General features: G+C 38.0%; 2 protein-coding genes across 3 annotated transcripts; one reads left to right on the forward strand and one right to left on the reverse strand.

The window, feature by feature from the left end:
• Positions 1-4,865: 4,865 nt before the first annotated feature.
• On the reverse strand, positions 4,866-6,780 carry C14H11orf71 (chromosome 14 C11orf71 homolog). The gene has a single exon (XM_015115758.3). The coding sequence runs from the start codon at positions 6,649-6,651 to the stop codon at positions 6,268-6,270; it is 384 nt and encodes a 127-aa protein (XP_014971244.1). The 5' UTR covers positions 6,652-6,780; the 3' UTR covers positions 4,866-6,267.
• Positions 6,781-6,920: 140 nt separating this feature from the next.
• RBM7 (RNA binding motif protein 7) lies at positions 6,921-16,216 on the forward strand. 2 transcript variants are annotated; one of them, XM_015115704.3, is made up of 5 exons: positions 6,921-7,087; positions 8,012-8,174; positions 9,083-9,170; positions 11,783-11,873; positions 13,275-16,216. In XM_015115704.3, the coding sequence occupies exons 1-5, from the start codon at positions 6,992-6,994 to the stop codon at positions 13,635-13,637; spliced, it is 801 nt and encodes a 266-aa protein (XP_014971190.1). In that variant the 5' UTR covers positions 6,921-6,991; the 3' UTR covers positions 13,638-16,216.
• Positions 16,217-26,105: the final 9,889 nt, after the last annotated feature.

Consider the following 26,105-nt stretch of genomic DNA (forward strand, 5'->3'; position numbering starts at 1 on the left):
CACACACATTTGCTGTAGATAAATTTTACAAGCTCAAGGTAGAGTTCTAACAGTGTCTTTTAGATCTGAACATAAGTGCAAAGAATATGTTCACAATTCAAAATCCATTTAACTGTGCAATTGAGAAGCTTCTACTTCAATTGGAAGCAATTAATTTGCAATGTAATGACAGGCTAAAAGGCAAATATCAAGACAAAAATGTAATAGAATTGTATAAATGCCTTCCCAATGATGAGTATGTTCAATTAAAATCATATGCCTGTGGATTCATATCAGTATTTGTCAGTACCTATCTGTATGAAAAGACATTTTGAAGATGAAATACATAAAATCTCATTAAAAATCAGAATTCATAGATGAGCGTTTTCTATTGATTTTGATGATAAAGAACACTTAACTTTGTACTTTAGTTAAGTGAAATGGTATCCCTCCAAAAAAGAATTCCATCTTTTCCTTGAAAGCATTAGCACTACAAAAAATTGTATTCAATTAGTATTATACTTTGAATTTCATTTGAACAGATTTTGTGAAAGTTTGTTTTCTCTCTTGTTATATAAGTATTTACATAAGAGCTTCGATTTTACCTGTTGGACCACAAAGTCTAAAATATTTACTACCTAGGTCTTCAGAAAATGTTTGCCAATCCCGTCATAGCATGATTGTGAGGATTAAATAAAAGAATCCTTGTGAAGTGGTTAGCAGCAAACTAGAACATAGTATTAACTTTTTTTTGTTTGTTTGTTTTTTGAGATAGAGTCTCGTTCTGTCGCCCAGGCTGGAGTGCAGTGGCACCATCTAGGCTCAGTGCAAGCTCCGCCTCCTGGGTTCATGCCATTCTTCCTGCCTCAGCCTCCAGAGTAGCTGGGACTACAGGTGCCCGCCACCAGGCCTGGCTAATTCTTTTTGTATTTTTAGTAGAGACGGAGTTTCACCATGTTAGCTAGGATGGTCTCAATCTCCTGACCTTCTGATCCACCCTCCTCGCCCTCCCAAAGTGCTGGGATTACAGGCATGAGCCACCACGCCCTGCCAGGTATTGACTTTTTTTAATCCATCATCTATTTTGGGCATAGGTTTCCAGGGATTTTTTAAATTATAAACAGAAAAATGTTAAATGCATTAAATATTTATGTTCATAAATATTTGTCCACATCTTGGATTAGGATCTAACTTTAGGTTGCATTCCTTCAGGCAGGTTGATTTAATCCCTTAAGAAAAATTTATTTTACCATGTTACTCTTATTTGTCCAGGAAACTAGATAATTTTAGACCAAAGAGACTATAAATTATGCCCTTGCCTTCCTGACATGTTCTATTTTTGGATTTTGATTCCAAGGAGAGCTAGCCTATCCGTGAAGGTTATTCATTCATTCAACAGGCATTCACGTACTCTTTGGGCACAGGATAAATGTAGACATGTTGCCTACCCTCAGGGAGCTTCTACAGAGGAGAGATAAGACATCGATTACACCTCCATCCCTGGAATTAGATGTGAAGTCTCACCCAAACACTTGAACACAGAGTGAGAGAGGAGGTGCCCTCTGCCTTCCCAGCTCTCTGTCAGTATAGTCCATTTTTTGCTTAACCTGGTTAAAATAAGTGTGTTCTTTGAATGTAAGGAGCCATTTACTAAATGAGATGGATAAAAGTTTAACCGACAGAAAATGAGAAGGACAAGCAATTTAGTTAAGGGGACTAGCACAGGCGTAGCCACAGATGCAGAGAAGAACAGCAACCACCTGGGGGAATTAAGGAGAAAAGGCTGGCAATGCGGCTTGGTCACACTATGGAAAGTCTTGAATGGTTTTGGAGTGTGCAATGTATTAGAGTTGCACTGCTTCAGTGACTCTCAGGTCTTCGGGAAGTTGAAGGCAACATTTTCTTCCTCCGATTTAGAAGTGCATTTTGAAGTAGGGCAGCCTTCAGATATTCTAGTGAAATAAGGAGCCAAGTAAATTGTTACTTTAAAAAGAAAATACATCATTAGCATTGTTAAGAAACACTTGCACTCACCTGTATTCATCAGTGGATGTTCCTAATGTCTGTCATCAGTAATAATGCCAATTTTGATCCTCAGTGTCTACGGAATCTGCAGCTGCAGGCTTGCCTCCCTTCTCCTATCCACTTGCCAAAGACATTGATAGATACGGGTCACCACGTGCAGTAAAGGCAGGGTTGAACCTTATCAAACCAGGAGTGAGAAAACCAGCCCGTCTGCCTAATGAAGAACACTGTTTGTTTAGAGAGAGTCTCCCTCTGTTGGCCAGGCTGGAGTGCAGTGGTGTGATCATAGCTCACTACATTCCTCCAACTCCTGGGCTCAAGGGATTCTCCCACCTTAGCCTACAGCCTGGGACTACAGGCCCGGCCCACCGTGCCCCACTCCTAAAATTCTGGAAGCTTACCAAAGTCTGACACACTATATAAAAATCCGTTTCTACCAACTGAAAAATTGGATCCACTAGGGAGCCAGTGGAGCTTTTTAAGTAAGGCATTTCTAATTATGTTTCTGTAGAAGCGAGGCTCCTCAGGAAGGCAGTAGTATGCAAAGATTTTAAATTTATGGACAAAGAAATTTGTGAAACACTAGTTGAAACAACATCAAACAGGTCTCTTTTTCTGAACCTTTAACATGTCCTTACACATTGACTCCCTAAGAAGGTGATAATGTGCTTGTCAAATGTATTGGCCTCATGTCTTTTTTTCAAAGGTGTATCTTGTATTTCTAGTGAAAGTTCTGTAGAACATACTTTGGAAACACTGAAGTATTCGTCATGTGATCAGAGATGTGCTTTAGGAATATTAATTTGGAGGCTATGCACATTTAGGATGAAGTAGAGAGACAGAGGCAAAGAAAACAGGCTACGTATCCAGGTAAATATAGTGCAGGTGATGAGAGTGATTACAAAAAGGTAACATAAATACATTGTGAATTTTAATTGGGCAGGACTTTGCAACTGAATGGAAATAGGCAATGAGGAAAGGACACAGGTGGTATAGAGTCATAGGTATTCAAACATACATTTTGTTGGCTAGAAAAATTGGTACACTCTTCATAGAAATTAAGAAAACAAAAGCTGCACCTTAGTGGGATCTGGATAAACTTAGCAAGGGAATGAAAGACATACAATTAATTTTGCTGGAAAGACAGTTGAACCTTACTCTTTCCTATTGGACTTTTTGCTCTCCTTTCTTTTTCTTTTCTACCTTCTAAGTCAGCCCTCTTAAAGATACCTTTATCACCAGACTGGCTATTGAGGGAAGCAATCTCATTGGTCTCTTTTTTCAATCTTCCAAATGGATATTAAAACAAAACGAAACAAAAATAACACAACTCTTCTTTTTCAGAGTTCTTAAAACTGCTTTTTAGGAGTTTTAGTGCTGATGAATAGAGGAAGTGAATATCTTATTAGGACATTTCAACATATGCTAGCGAGTTGCAGTATGATGTAAGAAGTAGGGGCAGTAAAAACAAATTGAAAGTTACAATGGCTTTTAAAAAACTTACAGAAGTGTAACTGTTTGGGACTATTCTTAGAACTCATCTATTTTAGAATGACAACATGCTATGTTTAATCATTGATATTATATAAAAATTCATTTTGTGCACTAATATATGGATGTTTAATAATAAGGTCTGCTCTTGGGAAACTTAGTTGGCTCTGCTTTAGATAATTTAATTAAAAAGGGGTTTATGTTGGTTTGTGCTTCTACAATACAGTCTTTGTTGTGACTCGAGGGTCACAATGTAACTTGAATGCTACTGCACATGTTAAGAACAAGAATTTAGATATCCATTGACTCAGATTTAAAATAATGGAGCATTTATGTGAACAAGGTTCTCCTCCTGCCAAACAAAACACAAACCACACCATTTTCTTTTTTACTGCACATACACTATTATTCAACCAAAGCCCTATTCTTGATGACCCCATTCCAGAACAAACAGAAATGAAGTCACACTCCCACTTGGTCCTCCCTTGTTCTTGAGCACTTTTGTGTACTTTTGTGACTTGTGTTCTTTCATTTGACAAATCTCATCCTCTTTTCCCTCATAAGCTAAAAAATATGCTTTCAAGGCATATTTAGTGCCGAATCATTTTGTAGGTGATAATTATGAGCCAACTGGTCTGCCTGTCACTTCAGCATAATTGATGGCACCCTCTTCCACTCCCAGGTGCCCTTATTTGCTGATATTGTCACCCGATGTGTCATACCTAATTTTTCTCTTCTCATCTGCCGATTCCCCATTTCCAACTTTAACCGAGTTTATTTTTTAAAGCATAGGATTATATACTAAATGGGGAAAAATGAAGAAGCCATCTAGCCATATTTCACACTATGAGAATTCCTTTGACAAAACCCTTCACGAGATTCAGCCTCTATCTGAACTTTCTGGCAGCTAATTCATTACCTTTTGAGGTGGTATTTTTCACTACTAGGCATCTCTAAGTTTTAAGAAAGTCTTCTTTATCTTCAGCTTTAATTTTATTCTTCTTCCCCAGCCTAAAACTCTGTTTATAGTTTGGAATTCCTTTCTCAACCACGGGTTTTTGTAATGCTCAGGTTAAGGCATCCATTGTATATTACAAACTAACTTCTTTTTAGTTATCTGAAAAAAATATTAGTTATGTATTATCCTTGGGAAAGTTAAGAAAATAGTTACTCAAGTCATTTTTTTCTGCATTCAGATGAGGAACCTCATTTGAAAGGCTGCAGGGCTCTATCATTTACTAGCTATATGACCTTGGAAAGTTTATTTTATCACCTTCAGACTGTTTTTCAGCAACAAAATGAAAGTAAAGTACTCCCTTATGGGCTGCTGTGAGAATCAAATAACATACAAAGTTCCTTAGGAACAGATACTTTATCATGTTTACCACTTTATTCTAAGTGCTTACTGCAGGCAGTAGCAGGTACAGAGTAAGTTCTCAATAAATATCTCTATAAACAATAAAAGTCCTAGCACATTGACTTGCACATAGCACTCAATAAAAGGTAGATATTACTATTCTTTTAATCATTCTTCCTATGATCTGGTTTCTAGAATTCTCACTACATTAATTCACCCTCTTATGGAAGCTATCTTGTTGACTCAACATTCTTAACATGTAGTTCTAACAATTCAATACTATGTGGTGTATGGAGATTTTGCTTTATTTGAACATAATTATTTTAAGGAAGTCTAAACAGACAAGCGTCTGCTGGGAAAAAGCTAGTCTACCTGCTTATATGAAGAGCTGGCACTTACAAAACCCAGTAACTTTCTCACAATACCACCCTTTAAAATGTATGCTTAAGAGAACAAAAATATCAGCAAATTTAAGGAGTGATCAGCCAGGTAAGAGAAGAACCAGGACAGTGCAGTATTATGAAGGGGGAAAAAAAAAAAAAAGCCACTGCAACCAGTACTTATCTTTACACAGCCCAGTGTGGTGATTCCTATTCACTTAGTAGCCTCCCCATCTAGAATATACTCCGTGATCTTTCTTGATGGCCAGACTGTGTAAAGTTCATACACAGTGTTTACTACAGGGATCCCCAAATATTGTCAGTTTAATGAGTAAACACAAATTTCAAGGAGGGCACTACAGTGAGATGAACAGTTTTCTGATTGGAGATTGTACAACTAATGTTTTCACCAGTGTACTTTAGGACAGCAGATTCAGATTAAGGCGCTGGGACTGAATGCAAATAGTAAAATTACAAATATAAAGTAAAAATTTGCAACCTTTGCCAAAGAAAGGAATGTAAACTGAGTTAATAATTGGAAAGAACAGTAAGGTTTAGGTTTTGTTCTTATTTTTAGTGCGACTGAGATTGTTGTTTGTTTGTAGACACATCTGAAAAAAGTGAAGGGAGAGATGGAAGATGGTAAATGTCAAGGAAAAGATGGAAGGATAAATCACTGTAATAAAAAGGAGTACTTTTTCGCCAACAGAAGTAAAGGTAAAGTGTCTGAGTTAACGAATGGCTTGTTGACCTCTGGGGAGGATGATCCCATCAGCTCAGCTTTGTGACGACCTAAGAATATCCCTTCCACCCCTTTCCTGATCCAATCATTCTGGCTGCATAAAACCACCTAAATCAATTACCTGTTACACTTCTGTTAGTGCTAGGATATATTCATATAACTCCCACGTATTAAATGAAAATGCATTCATCTAAAAATAAGACAACAAGATTGCTGCTACACCAAGAAAGGATTTTAAAAAGGCCTCTTCACAAGGTAAGTGAGGGCCAGAGGAAAGGAGGAAAGGCGGTCGTTTAAACTGAAATTCGAGCCGCGATGACACCTCCTAATGCAATCAAACGCTGTTGCAGCACACTTCTTAGGAGGTCGGGTTCAACGCCAGGGTAAGGTGAGAATCTGGCCTGGCGGCTCCGGCCCCGGCCATCCGGTTCCCTTCCGTTTATAAAGCGGGTTGGGCTGCGGCCGCCACCATTCACTCGACGGCTCTCGGCACGAACGCTTGGTCGCAAAGCCTGCCGAGGTCCTAGATGAATCGCTTCAGGTCTGGAAACGAGGAAGCCGTCTCCAGAGACCATTGCCAACGCTGACGCCCGCGGTCTGAGGTCGCTGTGGGAAGAGCCGTGGGCCACCCTGCTCCTCTGATCACCGGCGGACAGGGACACATTGTTCAGGGCCATCTTCAAACACCACCCGCAGTATTTGCGTTACGTCCCTCGGTCAAGGCAGGCCCTTCGCGGCTCCCCAGATCAGTTCAGCCTGTCTCGGACCGGGTGACTAACCACACCGGAAGCCATAACTGAGCCTGCGGAAAAGCCAGACACCGCCCTGCCTTTATCGAGCGCTATCCTGGCGAGCATGCGCACTCCGTCCGCACAAGTCGACGCCCGCTGAGAGCAAGCGCAACGGACGTTTGCGTTGGTGACGCCAGGGAGCGTGAGGACGTGGGGCTTCCGTGAATGCGCAGTGGGTGCGTCGGCCACGACCTTTTGGCCAGGTTAGGGAGGGGGCGACGCTGAGATGGGGGCGGCGGCGGCGGAAGCGGATCGGACTCTCTTTGTGGGCAACCTTGAAACGAAAGTGACCGAGGAGCTCCTTTTCGAGCTTTTCCACCAGGTAAGCAGATGAGTTCGGCTCTTTTGCCTTTCGTTTTCCGTCTCGCCTAGGGCCTGGCCCAGCGACCACCCCTTTTTCTTTTCGTGGCCGTCAGGGGACCCGACTGGTGGCTGTTTGGGGGTGAAGGGCGCGTCTGGGTTGCGAAACGCTCGCTGGGTGTCGCTTTTCTGGAAGATCTTGGTTCGTTTAGGCCAAAAGTGACGACTAAAGGTGGTGGAGGGATCATCGGTCAAGTTTGGGGTAATTGGAGATCCAGGCATCCTTGGGAACATAGTGTGTGTGTAGGGTCTTCGTTGAGCAGTGCTTTTTCTTATCCCTCCTGTTCTCATTTTCCACTTAGGATAATTTGTCTTTGGTGAACTTAATATTTTAATTTATTTGTGTCAGTTTTCCCTTAAAGTTTGCTTATCAAATTGCAACATTATTAAAATATGTAAAATAAAATCGTTAAGTACTCCGTAGAAAAACAGTATTTTAGTGTTGCTATATTAAAATGTGTGGAAAATTCTGAGTATCCCATTCCCCCCATCCCTATCCCCTAATAACTGGTATTGTTTGATTAATCAATACAAAAGTCAGTTTTTGGTTCAAGAAAATCATTCTCTTGTTCTTGATAAATGTTCATTTTCATGGAGTGGCAAAATAATGGCGATTGTTCACTATGCTAAGAGGCCATACAGTGCTGTGAACTGCGAAAGTGATTGTGTTTCCAGTTTCTTAATGGCCCCCTTCCCCAAATAAATCTAATGTTCGATCATAACTAGGATGTTTACTGTAGCCAAAATGGAAATCCGTGCATCATTTTTAAAAGAAGTTTCTGATTACATTTCTGTTGTTTATAAACTTTGACGTCTCGTATTTGTAAAATTTGAGTGTTTTCCTTTAGTTGCTTTATTTAAATTCTAAACACCTTTTTGTTTGTAGGCTGGGCCAGTAATAAAGGTGAAAATTCCAAAAGATAAGGATGGTAAACCAAAGCAGTTTGCGTTTGTGAATTTCAAACATGAAGTATCTGTTCCTTATGCAATGAATCTACTTAATGGAATCAAACTTTACGGAAGGCCTATCAAAATTCAATTTAGATCAGGTAAATGTCCATTGAGGTTAGGGGGCATTGTTTCCTGCTGTTTTTAAATTTATTATTCAGTTTTAAAGAACCTCTTATTTGTAGATGAAACTGCTTTCTTAAGCATTGTGATTAGCAAACTTTATCTTGAAAACAGGTAACATTGACACATGGATTTTGAAATTATAATTTTAAAACTGAGCTTAAAGTTTCATTTTGGGTTAGTGAAAAGAACATAAACTGTATCACTAAGAGAGTTGGGCTTGGGTGCTCTGAAAAGAGCTAGGTTTGTTTTCTGAAAATGCTTCTCCTGGCTGCTTGGTAATTACTTGCATATATTTTGATTCTTGATCATGTGAGGATGAAACTGTCCATGTATCCAGTCTTACAATTTAGGGCGGAGATCAGAAAATTGTGGTCAGATTGGATATTTATGGAATGCTTTGTTTTGCTTATCTGATATTATACACTTATAATTTTCACTCTGATGAAGCCGTAAAGCAGTCTACAGCAGTTCGAGATTTTTTTTTGAGTGGGAGTCTTACCCTCGGCTGGAGTGCAGTGGCACAATCTCAGCTCACTGCAACCTCCACCTCCCAGGTTCAAGCGATTCTCCTGCCTTAGCCTCCTGAGTAGCTGGGATTACAGGTGCACGCCACCACGCCTGGCTAATTCTTTGTATTTTTAGTAGAGATGGGGTTTCACCATGTTGGTCAGGCTGGTCTCGAACTCCTGGCCTCAAGAAATCTGCCCACCTCAGCCTCCCAAAGTGCTGGGATTACAGGTGTGAGCCACCGCGCTGGGCCAGCAGTTTGAGATTTTTCTCTTTTAGATTGTGTTTACCTTTTTGGAGTGATTTCAGGTGGGGAAGACAAAATTTCAAATTAGATTTTCTATCAAGAATAATTTTTCAAATTATTTCACTTTAGGAAGTAGTCATGCCTCGCAAGATGTCAGTTTGTCATATCCCCAGCATCATGTTGGAAATTCAAGCCCTACCTCCACGTCTCCTAGCAGGTAATATTTCTCACTTATTGTTAAGATCACTTATCAGGATTTCTTATAGGGAATAGCCTCAAAACACATGAGCGACATAACCATCCCCACATACGTGTACAGTACATGTATACACTTGAAACAAAATTTCTCAAAACATTATTTACCCTCACTACTTGCATTACTTACTATTTCATTTAAAAACATTAATTTATTTTACAATCATTAATTGGTTGTTACTTATAGTTAAAAATACCAATTAGTCAGCAGAGTATTGGACTAAGAATTCCTAGAATTGGATTCTAGGTCTGCATCTATCAATTGTGTAATCTTGAGCTAGTCTCCTTTCTTTAGTCCTATCTTCCCATGTGTAAGGAAAAGAAGTTGAATTAAATGATTTGTAAAATCCCTTCAGGTACTGAGTATTAGAAAGTATCATATTTACTTAAATAATTTTATTTGCTTTGGGGAGGTTAATATTTTACCAGGGACAGTTTTTCCGGGTGTATCCATAGAGCTATTTAACAGTCATTTAAGGAAGATTTAATAAATACCTGCCATATCTCAGGTTCTTCACCAAATCTTTTACATGTATGATTTCATTTATTCCTCACAGCAGTTTTATGAGGGTAGATATTATTTTTATCTCTACCTTATATATAAAGGGAAATGAAAGATGGAGGTTAACTTGCTCAGATTCAGTGGGCTGGGATTCAAACCCAGGCAGTGTAGTGTGATTGAGCCCAGCCACTATGATATATTATCTAGGGGAGCTTAAAGTCTAAATGAAGACACATATATATATTTTTGTGAATACCTGTTCAATTACTGTAATAAGTTCTGTAAAGAAAGAGTAGAAAGGGCTTTGAGAAAATTTTAGGAGAAGGAGATGATATAGATGAATGTGGAACTGAAAGAAGCCAGTGTACCTAGATCCTAATGAATGAAAATGGAGAGCAGTAGGGGATTTTGGTAGATACGCTGGAGAGGGTCTTGTAAACTATAATCAGGATTTTGAGATTTACCCTAAAATCGAGTAGGAAGGCAGTGAAATGTTTTAGGTAAGGTACTGGTAGGAACAAGTTTATATTTTAAGAGTTGTTTGGTTGCAATGGGAGAATGGATTGGAGGGGACAAGAGTGAAAATAGAGCAGTGAGGAAGCTTTTGGTAGCAAAGTATTGATGTTGGAAGCTATTGATGGATGAGGTTGATAGTTTAGATTAAGGTAGTGTCATGAGCTGGAGAGAAGTGGATGGATATGAAGAGATACTGGAAGGTGGATAGTGAGCAAGCAATAGTGCAAAAAATGTACCCTCCTGGTGTTCTTTCTTGTTAGCTGAAATAAATTAATAGTGTTTAAACATTTCTTAGTAAAGTTGGAATTTAAAGCACTTCCAGCCACTTTAATGGAGTCTTCAAAGGCAACCTAGGTAGAGGAAAATAAAGTTTTCCCTCTTAGAATTTTGTGAGGAGGAAAAAACAGGTGCAGTGACCCATTCCTATAGTCCCGGCTACTTGGAAGGCTGTGGTGGGAGAACCACTTGAGGCCTTGAGTTTGGGACCAGCCTAGGCAACATAGCAAGGCACTCTCTCTATTTAAAGAATTTCTTTGGGGAAAAAAAAAAAAAAGTACAAGTAAATACTTTGGTTTTAATCAAAGGCTAGAGAGTTTATAATTTCTATACTATAAATTGTATTCCTCCCTTAGCATACAGATAATATATAATCTGATTTGAGAAAGGCTAAAATTAAAAGATCCAAACTGTAAGACTAGCCAATTGGTTATAGGATTCTAAAGACATTTTAAAATAGTTTAAAACATTTTTAAAGTGAGCTTTTCTGTAGAGCAAGTTATCCCTTTAATAAATAAGGAATAAGGTATAAATCCTCAAAAGTAATATCCTGTGTATGTTACAGAACTCTTAATTCCTTACCTCCCAAAACCTCTCTCTCTTCTGCCTCAGGAAATGTCTACCTAATTGCTCAAGCCAAAAGTCTAGATTTGATCCTTTATTTCTTCCCTCATTCCACATATCCAGTCAATCAAATTCTTTTCATTTTAGTTTTCAGTCTAGGTCTTTGCATTAGCTCAGGGACTGACAAATTATTTCTAGAAAAGGCCATATAGTTAATATTTTAGACTTTGCAGAAGATACTGTTTCTGTCTCTGCCATTGTAGCACTTAAGTAGCCGTAGATAATACAAAAACAATGGTGTGGCTATGTTCCAATAACACTTTGTTTAGGGAAAACTGAATTTGGCAGCTTGACCCACTGTCTATACTTGCTCACCCCTGCACTAGTCCTTCAGCTGGGAAGTTTTTGCCTCTTGGTAACCTTGGTGTTCAGTTCTAACTACAAATGTCACCTTTTTAGAAAGGCAGTCCCTCACCAGCTAAAAGATAGGGGAACCTCCTATCTGTTTCACTTCTACTTGATCTTTAATCAGACATTTTATCACTTACAATCATGAGAAAATATCCTGTTGTCTGTATTCTTATTCTGGCTGCATGGGAGCAGATACCTTGTCTGTGTTATTCATGCCAACCTTTGAGAAATGTGTTTTGCTCATGGTTGTCATTTAGTAAGTATTTAGTGAATGAATGGTTATATGTTGGTTTTCTTTTTAGCAGGTACGAAAGGACTATGGATAACATGACTTCATCAGCTCAGATAATTCAGAGATCTTTCTCTTCTCCAGAAAATTTTCAGAGACAAGCAGTGGTAGGTTGACTATTTTTCAACTTGAGTTGCCAAAAAAAATTCATCCTTAGTTAAAATGTTCATATTGTACCAAATAACTGATTTTTAATTAACTCTGTTAAGTTGGAGGTTTTATTCCTTTAGTCCTCAAGAAAAATTTTTTCTCAAATTTTTGTTAGACTAGCATGATCTTTGTAGATTGAGCACTCATTTTAGTTTTCACTGGGCTGAAATATACACTTAAGAGACTGAAGATAAATAGAAGTCAAACTGCTTTTACATTTGTTTTTCTTTTCAACCATCATTTACTCATTGTCTGATGCTCTTGTACCCTATCCTGAGTGACTTATCATAAACTTGGGTCTTCTAGACCAGTTCCATTTTAAACTTAACCTTTTTTTCTGGTGGTGGTAACATCATCATGAGACTAGGCTTAAAATCTTAGCTATCTTCTACTGTTTCATCTTTGTCATCACTTGTTCAGGTAGGAAGCTGTTGGTAACTATTTGGTACCCAAATCATGATCTTGGCTTGTAGTCCCCAGACTTTTGTATTTCATAGGTCTGCAAAATGAAATATAGACGTGAAAATCAATTTGAGAGACCAGTATAGAGGATGTTACCTTTTATGTACATATTGTCTATTTTTCTAATTTTACTGTAGACTATTAAAATAAAAATGATCATATACTAATATTTTCCACAGGCAGAATTTGGGAACCACCGGTCTAGTCAATTATGCCCCCATTTCCCCCTCCCTAGTTCATCTTGCACACCATTTCAGAATTAATATTAAAATTCTGTTTTGTTTATCTTCTTGCACATTGACTTTCCCTTGTTTGTAAGATAAAGTCAGATTTCTCTAGCCCAATTATTAGCGATTCTTACTGTCTGATTCCAGTAAACCCTGTAGCCTTACCTTTCATTGTTTACTACTTATTATGATCCGTAACCTGTCTCAACCAGAATTACTTGGTATTCTGTGAACCTGTTCTGTGTTTCCCTCTTATTTTTGTTTGCGCAATTTCCTTTTCTTGGCATATCTCCCCCTTAAAATATTTTCTTCAAATATTCCATCCATTGTTTTAATACCCAGATCATATGCCACCTTCATGAAACCTTTCCTAATGATACTGACCTCCTGATTCTTTATGTTTTTTACACAGTGATTTTTGCATTATAGTCATTTTGTGTGACTTATTCTGAGTTGCATTCTTGAGGACAAAGAGTATTATGTATGTATATATATTTCGTAGGTATAAATTGGAATGATTGAGGCTATTGTACTACTTTAGTTGTGTTCAATTTAGGATCCCTCTAGGCAAGAGTGACTTTATTTTCTTTCATTATCCATTAACTGACCAAATACGTATTGGCTTTGGTATCTAGAAGTATTAACATTTCTGCTTTTCCTCTTCCTCAGATGAACAGTACTTTGAGACAAATGTCGTATGGTGGAAAATTTGGTTCTCCACCTCTGGATCAGTCAGGATTTTCACCATCAGTTCAATCACACAGTCATAGTTTTAACCAGTCTTCAAGCTCTCAGTGGCGCCAAGATACACCGTCATCACAGCGTAAAGTCAGAATGAATTCTCATCCCTACCTAGCAGATAGACATTATAGCCGGGAACAGCGTTACACTGATCATGGGTCTGACCATCATTACAGAGGAAACAGAGATGATTTCTTCTATGAAGATAGGAATCATGATGGCTGGAGCCATGATTATGAAAACAGAAGAGACAGTAGTAGAGATGGAAAATGGCGTTCATCTCGACACTAACGTGTTAAAAGGACATTGTTTTTATAGGGTCATTTTAGGCCCTTCGACTAAGTTGATATGGAAATAGTTTGTTGAAAAACTGTACAGAGCAGCTTTACAAGTTGTCACATTTCTTTATACATTTTTTTAAAGCTACAATTTAATACACAATGAATTGTGGTTTTATTACATTAATAACCTTTCACCTCAGGGTTTTATGAAGAGGAAAGGGTTTTATGCAAAAGAAAGTGCTACAATTCCTAATCATTTTAGACACTTTAGGAGGGAGTGAAGTTATATGATAAAGCAGATATTTTAATTATTTGTTATCTTTTTGTATTGCAAGAAATTTCTTGCTAGTGAATCAAGAAAATGTCCAAGTTGACAGTCTAAAATGGCTACTGGTATTTTGTTAATTCAAAAATATAACTTTTCAGTGATTCATTTTACTAACATTCTATTTGAGAAGACTTATTGGTAAAGTTTGGGGATAAAGTCATTGCTTAACTTCTTAGATAATTTAGGTATAAATTCTGTGACATGCTCTTGAGCTTTACCCTAGTTGAAGATACATGTGTAGACCTACACATATTGTTTCACTCTAAAATTTAGAAATTGTTCATTAAATCACATTTGAGGTATAAGTCACTCAGGAAGTTAAAATATCTCTACATGTATATTTTTACCTTAAAAATACAATGTTAGGATAAATCCCCTTTTCAGGAAGAACAAAAGTGTCAGTGCATAGTTAGATAAAATGGTGAAATGTTTTACTGAAAGCATACTTTTTCGGAAGAAAGATTCATGGAGCCTTTAAGTGCTGCCTCTGTCAGTCAAACGTTAAAAACTTTAACATTTTCAAAGTGCCCAGGATGTGTACAAAGACACATTAATGGAGATTGTACAGGTTGTTTTTTTGTTTGAACCTTTGAAAGAGTTTAATCTCAACGTTTTCTAATTTTAAAAATTTAAAATCTTGTTTAACAAAAACAATGTATTAAGATACTGTTTTAATTTCATTACAGAATTGTTTATAAAAGTTCATTCTTTGAAAAATAAGGATCCTTTTTAATACCACAGCATTTGTACTGTTCCTTTTTAATATACTGAAAATATAAAAGGAAGGGTGTGTGTTATTTTTTTTTATGTCACTGACTTCAGAGACATTGTATACAAAGAATTACCAACATACTTTTATTCACTGATTGCCTGCTGTTTAGAATGTCAGTTCTTTAATCTTGAGCATCCTGAAATACATCTTTTGTACATACAGAGCATGATGTTTCAGAATCAGATTTTCAGTGACCCCTCATTATAGTTTAGAGTACTTTAGTTACCCTCAGTGGTCTCTAGGAGTTAAAGTACACTTAGATTTCCTGTTTATAAATGAATTCAGTTTTTCTGTATCTAAGTAAATGGAGCTATTCAACTACTCAGTATAGAATTAAGATAAACAATTTGTTTGCTTAAGCAATTTCACAGAATTTGTTTCCAATGAGATTATTATTTTTGAGTATCTTATCTGTATGAAAACTTAGTAGGTTTGTAGATGTTAACAAAGGTTAATACTGCATGTTTGTTTTTGTTTGTTTGAGGCAGTCTTGCTACGACACCCAGGCTAGAGTGCAATGGCAGGATCTCAGCTCACTGCAACCTCCACTTCCCAGGTTCAAGTGATTCTCCTGCCTCAGCCTCCTGAGTAGCTGGGATTACAGGCACCCACCACCACGCCCGGCTAGTTTTTGTATTTTTAGTACAGGTGGGGTTTCGCCATATTGGCCAGGCTGGTCTCAAACTCCTGACCTCAAGTGATCCACCTACCTCGGCCTCCCGAAGTGCTGGAATTACAGGCGTGAGCCACTGTGCTCGGCCTAATACAACTTTATCTGTGGGTCAGATCCTTTCATATTGGTTAACCGATGACCCTAACTCAGAATAATCTTTTTCAATGGCATTTTGAGGGAAGCTTGTGAAGTTCCAGTGAATCTTCTTTTTCACTTCACTTTCAGTGAGCTGAAAGTAACCAAACTAAATACATGTATTGCGTAAAGGGACAGGACAAGACAGCCTTAAAAAATTGAATATAGCCGGTGAGACAACTCCTAAGTACAGGTTGAGCATCCCTTATCCAAAATGCTTGGGAAGTGTTTTGGGTTCCGGAATATTTGCTTTAATGTTTGTCGGTTGAGCATCCCAAGTCTGAAAATCCAGAGTGCTCCTGTGAGCATTTGCCTTGAGTGTCACATCTGTGTGGGCACTCAAAAACGTTCATATTTCGGAGCATTTCAGATTTCAGATTTCGGATGCTCCATCTATATCAAGAGCTGCAAGAACAGAAAGGAAGAAGAGACTATTTTTGTGGGAGAACAGTTTCTCCCAGAGTGTTTCCCATGGAACGCTAGTCTCAAAAGGTGTTCTAAAAAAAAAAACAACAAAAAATCAAAAGTGTGGAAGCCATTTTGTGTTATTGTGTGACTGACTTTTACTCAAAAACAGCACTGTAAAATTTCTGACAAGTACTATAGTAAAGAAATCCCTTTATACTTAACCTAGTGTTTTCTACCTTTCCCCATCTAAAATAAAATTTTTCTGCCACTTTCTGATTATGTTGTGTGTGCCCACTTTCCCCATACCCACTGCTACCATCTTAGAGTAGGCAATTTTCTCGAGGATTATTCCCAGAACACCCTAATGTTTTCCTGCTTCCAGTGTTTTTTCCTCAAATTCATTCCACGCTCTTAAGAACTGAAGATGTAAATCTGTCACTCGCCTGAATTAAAGCGTCAGTGGCCTCTGACTTAAGTACAAAATACTCAACTTAATATGACCCCTATTTGGCATCTGCTACTTCGGTTTCTTCTGATGACTTCACCGCTTTAGTTCTCATAGTAACTGTCCTTCGCTGCTCAATCTATGCACTACTTCCTTTAGAAAGGCTTTCCAGAGCTCTGAAATCCAGATTCAGTGCCAAGTTATGTATTCCCCAAATATCTTTATCTCTTACCATAGCCTTTAGACTGTATTATATTTTTCTTTTTACTTGTCTGTCTCCATAGACAGCTCCATGAAGACAGACCTTATCTTATTCATCACTGCATTCCCAGGATCCAGTGCCTGCCATATATTTAACATTGAAACTTTTTGATGAAAGAAAGAAGCTCTGTTAATTGAATAAGGAAAAGGAGGATTCAACACATAAAACTTTGAATAGCCTCTCTAAACCTAAAACATGGCATCCTGAGAATTACATGTCACAGTACATGCATTCTAGAATTCTATTTGTTCATTTTGTCAAACTTCAAAAAGTCTTGGATCTGTATTCATGAATAATGTGTGATTTTGTTTTTATTTTATTTACAGCAGAGCCTTGCTCTGTCACCCAGGCTTGAGTGGAGTGGCGCAATCTCAGCGCACTGCAACCTGCGCCTCCTGGGTTCCGGCGATTCTCCCACCTCAGCCTCCCGAGTAGCTGGAATTACAGGCACCCACCACCACGCCTGGCTAATTTTTCTATTTGTAATAGAGATGGGTTTTCCCCATGTTGGCCAGGCTGGTCTTGAACTCCGAACCTCAGGTGATCTGCCCGACTTGGCCTCCCAAAATGTTGGGATTACAGGCATGAGCCACTGACACCCAGCCTGCTTTTGTTTTTTAATTGTAAACTCTTAGTTTGGTTTAGGAGTGTGGTTCTGCTAGCCTTATAAAATAAATTGCCAAGCTTATCATTTTCTATGCCCCCCAAAAATTTGAATAATAAAAGAATTAGCTGTTTCTTCAAGATTTGTTGAGCTCATTTATACAACTATCTGAGTTTGCTTTAGAAATAGCTCTTTGATTCCTTTATCAATTTCCTTTACAGTTATCATCTTTTCAGGTTTGCTACTTTCTCAGGAAACAATTTGGATAATTTATACTTTTCAAGAAAATCAACCATTCCCTTTTTCTGAATATACTACTATAGAGTTGTACATAGTATTTCTTACAATTTTTGTAAAACTCCCAGTATCTCTGGTTATAGTGCAGTTTTAGTTCCTGACAATATATTTTACATTCCCTCTCGTCCTCAGATGAGACTGGCTGTGCTATTTTGGCATATATTTTACATTTATATATGTTATAAGCCCCACACTACCTTGTTTTTGTTAAAATAGGCAGATTCTTAAATAATAAGAAAATTATATATAATAAGAAAAAATAGGAAAAAAATCTTACTGTTTACCCGCATAGTTACCATTTCTGGAGCTCCTCATTCCTTTGTGCAGATCCATTTATCTATCTGGTATAATTATTCTGCTTGAAAGACTTCTTGTGGTATTTCCCATAGGGCAGCTTTGCAGGTGATGAAATCTTTTAGTCTCTTTCACCATTTTGAAATACATTTTGAAGAATATTTTGAAATATATATTTAAATAAATTCTAGGTATAGAATTCTAAATTGATGAGGTTCTTTTCTTTCAATTCATAAAAATAGTTGGTCCATTGTTCTCTCGATTATTTTCCATAAGGAAATCTTGTATATAATGTGTCATTTTTCTCTAACTGGTTTTGAGCAATTGATTACTATGTGCCTTGACATAGTTTTCTTCGTGTTTCTTGTGCTTGGGGTTCATTGAGCTGAATGAATCTTTGGAGTTTTCACCTGATTTGAAAAAAAATTGTAGACATTTGAATTTTTTAATACCAATTTTCCACTCCTTTGGAAATTCCAATGCATTTATATGAGGCCGTGTGATGTCATCATATAGCTAGCTCTCTGTTAAGTATAAAATGTTATTTTATTTATATTTTGAAATTTTTTTTATTTATAGACAAGGTCTCACTCTGTCACCCAGGCTGAGTACAGTGGTGCGATCACAGCTCACTGCAGCTTCAACCTCCTGGGCTCAAGTGATCCTCCCACCTCAGCCTCCCGAGTAGCTGGGACTACGGGCACGTGCCACCTTGCCTGGCTAATGTTTTATTTTTTGTAGTGTAGAGATGGGGTCTTGCTATGTCACCCAGGCTGGTTTTGAACTCCTGGACTCACACAAGCAATGTGATCCATCTCAGTCTCCCAGTGTTGGGATTACAAGCGTGAGCCACCACAATTGGCCTATGTATCTTTTTCTTAAAGACAGGATCTCCCTCTGTTGCCAGGCTGAAGTGCAGTGGCACAATCATAGCTCACTGCAGCCTCAAACACCTGGGCTTATGTGATCCTGCTGCCTCAGCCTCCCCAGTGGTTAGGACTATAGGCACGCATCATCATTCCTGGCTAGTTTTTTCTAAAAAAATTTGTTGCCTGGCTGGTCACTAACTCCTGGCCTCAAGTGATTCTCTTGCCTCAGCCTCCCAGAGAGCTGGGATTGTGGGCATAAGCCATCTTGCCCAACAGCCTAGTACAAAGTTTCTAAAATTACTTTTTTTGTTCATTGTGAATAGTTTCTAATACTATGACTTCAACTTTACTAATCTTTTCTTTTGCAATGTCTAATTAGCGATTTTCAATATAATCTTCATTTCAGACATTGCAGTATTCCTCATAACTTTTTGGGGGGATCTTTTTAATGTCTTTTGTCTTTTTTCCTTTTTTTAAATTTCAAGTTATTTGCCAGATCATAGATTTTTTTAATATCTTTGTTGTCTCTACCTACATTTTGAACATTTAAAATATACTTTATAGTAATTTTTAATGTCCTCATCTGCTAATTCTAGTATCTTTGTTGGTTCTGGGTTGGTGTCCCACTCTTCTCATTACTAGATGTATTTTTGTGCTTTTTGTATGCTTTATACTTTTAATTGTATGCTGGGCATGCTGAGTTTCGCCAATAAAGTAAAATTATTATGGTATTTATATTTCTATAAATAATCAGGAGTTTTGTTCTGGGACACAGTTAAGTTACTTATAAACAGTTGTGTCCCTTCAGGACTTGCTTTTAAGGTTTGTTAGGTTGCATTTGACAAGTATTTAGTCTTGGGTTGATTCACCCCATTAGTGAGGCAAGTCTCTTGAATACTCTAATAGGTAGATAGATGCCTCATGAGTTATGAAGTGTCCCATTCTGGCTAGTGGGAACAGACACTGATTCTGGTCACATGTGAGTGCTGAGAAGCATTCCCTCTAATTCTTTTGGGAAATCCTTTCTCCATCTTTAGGTAGTTTCTTTAAACCTGTATGCTGATCAGCTCTCTCATGAATATGGGAGAAAACCTGCAGGTTTCCGGGAGTTCTCTTCCTGTGCAACTTACCGCTTTTCAGTGCTGTGTACCGGCCATTCCAGCTGCCTTTGTTTCGCTGGACTCTCAATGGTGTCTCCTGAACTCAGTGAGTTTGCCAGGCTCTGCCTGCCCTGTCCCCCAACCCCACACACTGCAGCCTAAACATTCCCTCAAGGTAGCACGGAAGGCAATCATGCGACTCACTTCATTTGTTTTCTGTTCCTCTGGGATCACTGTCCTTTGTTCCTGATGTCCGTGGTCTTGTTTTACGTATTTTGCCTTTGTATTGCGTGTTTCAGGCAGGAGGGTAAATCTAATCCCTGTTACTCCAACTTGGCCAGAAGTTGAAGTTAATCCATGGATTTGGATTTGTAATGCACTCACTCTTCTTCATTTTTAATAGTCTGTATTTTTAGTTTTGATTTTTCTCCTTTAACTTTAGATATTCAGAAGAGTCTTTATTTCTAAATGACTTTTCTTTATTCTTCTGTTGTGATTTCTAATTTCATAGCTTTGTAGACAGAGAATGTAACCTATGTGATAAAAACTTATAAAGAGACAAACCAGATTGCTAACTGGTTGATAACAGGATTTTTCTACGTTGCCTGGCAATGAGTTAGCTAGGCTGAACCGCTGCTCAAGCACACCTTTCCAGAAGATGCCAAGACAGTCTAGGCCCACGTCCAACCTCCCTGGCTGAGTCTGTCATGCGCTGTGTGGCTCCGGCATGGCATCATTTTAGTTGCATGGTATTTGCTTCATGATTTCTTTTCCCAGCTTCTATAATGGTTTCACGGATGTTTGAAAACGATTTGTTTTCTCTGTGTCAAAATTTTATCTTTACAAAATGCTCTCTTACCTGATAAGATCTGTAAACCCAAAAGTCAGACTGAGGGATCATTTAAAAAATAAAAAATGTCTGTGCATTTTATTTTAATGTAATACACAAAAATATACATTCAGTTGTCAGTCTTTTGATGCAGGGCCAGGACCTTTCTTCAGTCTGTTAAAAAAAATCTTGAGTATGCTGACTGGAGTTCAATCTGCTTTCTTGTACAGATCACCACCAGACTGCATTGCCTATGATTCCGAACTTGGGTTTCTTTATGGTGCAAGGCAAATGTAGAGAAACTGGTGGAGTATTCAAGTTTTCCAAGATTCTCACTCAAATCATTTTATGGTTGTCTTATGCATACTTATCTGGCAACAAATATCAAAACAATCCATCTTTATTGAATCTTTACAAAGTATGCAACTAGTTTTCTAGAAAGAACTACTATTTTTTACCTTCATATTTTATTAGTTTACATAGTATTTAAAAATAACTTATATGAATAAGATCTGACATTAGAAGATCTGGAATAACTTGACTGGTGAGGGAAAAAGTGAGTGAATATAACAAAGTGGCTTACTCCTCTAGCCTTCGTATATCAAGGGCATTGGCATTTGTTATAGAAAGAATAAGGAACATCAGTTAATTGAATGAATCAGGTATGTGGCATTAAAAGAGCTTCTAATATGATAGATAAAGCTTGTTAATTATATTTTTCAAATTATTTGTATTTGTTCTTTTCTTGATCTCTTAATTCTGAGAGAGATGATTTTACTTTCTCATTTTTCTCTGAATATTTCCGTCAGTTTTTGCCTTGTATAACTACAAGCTATGCTAGATGCAAAAAGAATAATAACATTTCTTCATCATGTACTATAAACTTTATCAGTGTAAATATCCTCGGCCTATTTTCATTCTTTTAACTTTTAATTCTATTTTGTTTTATATTACTATCATCATTTCTTTATTTTACTTAATATTTCCCTAATATGTCTTTGTCTATTGGTTAATTTTTAGTACTTCTCTGCCATTTGAATTCAGGAGAGTCTCTTATGTTCTGATGTACTCCTGCTATGCTTTCTTGTATGTGTATATTTATGATATTGATCACCTTTCTTTGTTCTTTTTCTTTCATCTACTGCAGCATTTCATAACTCTGAGTGCAAACTGTAACCACCTTTCAAAAAAAAAATAGTGCCTAAACTTTACCCCAAAATCTCAGAGGAAGAGAGTGGTATCAATATTTTTTTAAAGACTAATATTCTGTTAGGGTTGAGAACTCTGGTATCGCACTATTTTTATTTCCATGGTATTTCCCCTTACATTCTCAGCAATCACAAACTTATCATTTTCTATCAATGGATAGACTGAAACAGTTGTATCAGTCAAGGTAAAAATCAGACAAGCAGAACTAAGAGTGATCTAGAATAAGAGTCTGATTCTAGGGATTCAACATTATGCAAGTGGGATTGCTGGTGGGGCAATCTGTTGGCCTGCATGGTGTGCTGGGCCTGAAGTCACCATGGGTCAGCCAAACCCGCAGTTGGGAAGGAAGTGAACAAGAACAAAAGCAGGAACCAACCAAAAACTTCCAGAAAAAAATGGAACTTGCATCTGTTTCGCATTACTCCACCTTATGTGACTTGGATGGCCTGAGGTCTGCAGGAGTAGCTGGCACCTCTAGCCATAGGGCTGCACATATCTTTGGCCCAGAACACAGAGAAGTTTGAGGACATGCGGCAGCAGCTGGAGAAGCTGTGGGTTGGGTGCTGCCACATGCCAACAAGGTGAGCCAACAAGGTGAGCCAGGGGATCAGCAACAATGTGCATGAGGTACCATAGTGCCTGGCACCCTGCATCAATCTTCCAGAGGGTAAAAATTATGGCTGCTACTTCCCTATGACTTCCAAATCTCAAGCAAATTTCGCTTGTGGTCAACTGCATTGCAATTCTGACACTAACTGCTTGGAGTTAGGCCAAATTTCACAGGCTAAGGGCTCAGTCCTCTATGAGACTGCCCTTAATTCAGACATCAGCCACATGCTAAGGGATTCCCAGGCCACCCACACTTCTGGCCAACTGGCTACAAATTCAAGAGTTTCCACTACTTTCTTGGGTTTGATAACTTGCTAGAAAGACTCACAGAACTTTGGAAAAAGCTATACTTAAGATTACAAATTTATTATAGCAAAAGAAAACACATCAAAACCAGCCAAAAGGGGAGATGCATAGAGTGAGACCCAGGCGGGTCCTGAAGGTGAAACTTTTGTGTTCACTGTGTATTATCAGCCTGGAACTTTATCCAAACTTTAATAGCCAGAGTTTTTACTGGAGTTTCATTACATAGGCATCATTGAATTCTTAGCCATGTGATTGAACTCAGTCTCTGGTCCCCTCCTATCCCAATCAATATCAGACTGATATCACATGGCATAAAGCCCCAACCCTATAATCATGTGGTTGACTTTTCTAGCATGGCCAGGCCTCATCTTGAAATATCTAGGGACCCTGTAGAGGTCACCTTTGTAGCATAAATGATCAGGGCTCACCAGGAGTAATTAAGATACTCCTATCACTTGGGAAATTCCAAGAATATAGAGGTTCTCTCCCAAGAACCGGGAACAAAGGCCAAATTCTGACCTTTGTTGGCACTGGTGTACAACACGAACTCTAAATGGAAACTAGACAGGGAAAGGAATTCTGGGAACCATAGTTACACCTCAGCTAAGTAGACACAATATGAAGCCACTACGATAGTATCATATCTGTCTCCCCTGCACCCCACCAAGAAAATACCTTTAGCAAACTCTATTAGTCCATTCTCATGCTGCTATGAAGAGATACCTGAGACCTAAGACTGGGTAATTTATAAAGGAAAGCGGTTTAATTGATTCACAGTTTAGCATAGCTAGGGAGGCCTCAGGAAACTTACAATCATGGCAGAAGGGGAAGCAAATACATCCTTCTTCACAAGGCAGCAGAAGAGAGAAGAATGAGAGTTGAGCAAAGGGAGAAGCTGAGCAAAGGGAGAAGCTTATAAAACCATCAGATCATGTGAGAACTCACTATCTCATGAACAGCAGCATGGGGATAACCACCCCCATGATTCAGTTACCTCCCACCAGGTCCCTCCCATGACACATGGGGATTATGGGAACTACAATTCAAGATGAGATTTGGGTGGGGACACAGTCAAACCATATCACATACCTTCACATTCCTTGCTGCTTCTCTTCCACCTCTCACATAAAGACCACCTCTAGTGCAGTGCTGTAACACAGTCACTTAGATTTTAGTTTTACGTTGTCATTAATATTTTAAAATGTTATCCAATCTCATCTAAAAAAGTTGAACTCATAGAAGTAGAGAGTAGAATGATGGTTATCAGAGGCTGGTGGGGTAGACAGGGAAAGGGGAGGCATTGGTCAAAGGGTACAAAGTTTTAGTTAGACTGAAGGAGTACATTCTGATGTACTATAGCACATCATAGTGATCACAGTTAATAATAATGTATTATGTATTTCAAAATAGCTAAAATAGGATTTTAAATGTTCCAGAGATCAAATTCTTAACTATTATGTTTATTTTAATCATGTGTGGCAGCATCGAACACAGACAAAACTGCTTTTGTGGCTTGTTTATGAAAATCTTATGTTTTATGCTTAAAATAAGAAATTGTTTAGTTTTTATTATTTTGGTAATTTTCCCTCTGTAAATGATAATAGCAAAGATGCCAAGGGTATAACTACTTATGCAACAATTACAGTTATATGTAGTTTATATTCTCAGTAAATGAAAAGCCAAATTGAACAGAGTCATTGTTATATTTAATATTGACTTTTGAAACACAAAGCTCTATTGATATACCATTTTAAAATGTATTTATTTGTGTTGCTTTTACAATTTATTTCTTAGAATAGATAATACATTTGCATGGTTCAAAAATCAAAACAATATTAAAAAGTGTATATTGTGAAGTATTCCACTCAATCCTATTCCTGTCAGCTCATTTCCTACCAGTTGCCAATAAGGAATCATTTTCTTAGTTTGTGTCTTTCTACTGTTCCTTTATCAAATATATTTTCATGTACTGTATTTTTTTTTCACATAGTGCTTTTTGCATTTAATATAACCCAGAGGTCTTGAGTTGTTATTGTTTGAATGCAATTTTTATGGATCTGATAAAGAACATTTTTCAGGAAATCTGCAGATTATCATTTGATGTGTCTTAGTGCTTTGCTTTACTTTGATATTAGTGTACAATATGCTTTGTTTTCTAAAAACAAATAATAAGTTTCCTTAAATATATTAATATTTCTTTGCCTAAGAAACAAGCGAGTGACCCAGTTCCTAGCAGTGAAGGTAAAAATTCATTCGTTCTAGTTATGTATTGCTTTTCAACAACAAACCACCCTAAATCTCAGTGGCTAACAAAAACAATCATTTGGCCAGATTCAACAAGGATGGCTCTTCTCTGCTCCACTTAGCATCACTGAGGTGACTTAGATGGGGGCTGAAAGATCCACTTTCAAGGTGGCTTACTCACATGGCTATCAAGTTGGGGCTGGTTATTGTCTGGGTGCTTAGAAAGGGCTGTGGGCTCAGCACTTTGGTTCCTCTCCATGTGGGCCTCCTTGGGCTTCCTCACAGCATGGTGTCTGGGTTCCAAGAGTGAGCATCCCAAGACAGCCAGGTGGAAAAACAGGGTATTTTATGATCTAGCCTGAGAAGTCACTTCTGATGTACTCTATTGGTCAAAATAGTCACAATCGTCTATTTTCAATGTGAGGGGACACAAAGCCTATTACTCAGTGAGAGGAATTTCAGTCAGATTATAGAAGAGTGTGGGGGACAGCAGCTATTGTTTTGATCATCTTTTAAAAATTCAATCTGCTGGCTGGGCGCGGTGGCTCACACCTGTAATCCCAGCACTTTGGGAGGCCGAGGCGGGTGGGCCACTTGAGCTCGGGAGTTTGAGACCAGCCTGATCAACATGGAGAAACCCTGTCTCTACTAAAAATACAAAACTAGCGGGCGTGGTGACGCATGCCTATAGTTCCAGTTACTGGGGAGTCTGATGCAGGAGAATTGCTTGAACCCGGAAGGCGGAGGGTGTGGTGAGCCAAGATCACGCCATTGCACTCCAGCCTGGGCAACAAGAGCGAAACTTCGTCTCAAAAAATAAAAAATAAAAAAAAAAAAAAATAACGAATTCAATCTGCCGCACCACCTGGATTCTGGGGAAAAAAAAAAAAAAAAGGTTGCTATTGTTTTCTTCTAGCAATTTTATTTTTAATTTTTCCCATTTAGATGCTTAATCCATTTAGACTTTATTTTGGTGTAAATTGTGAAGTCAGGAGCCGTTTAAGATTTTTTTCCAGATAACTAGCCAATTGCTAATAAAATTTATTATTAATCCCTCTCTTCCCCGTGCTACTTTTGGGGAATGTTTGTCCACT

The sequence above is a fragment of the Macaca mulatta genome, chromosome 14 (genome assembly GCF_049350105.2).
Source record: "Macaca mulatta isolate MMU2019108-1 chromosome 14, T2T-MMU8v2.0, whole genome shotgun sequence".
Classification (NCBI taxonomy): Eukaryota; Metazoa; Chordata; class Mammalia; order Primates; family Cercopithecidae; genus Macaca; species Macaca mulatta.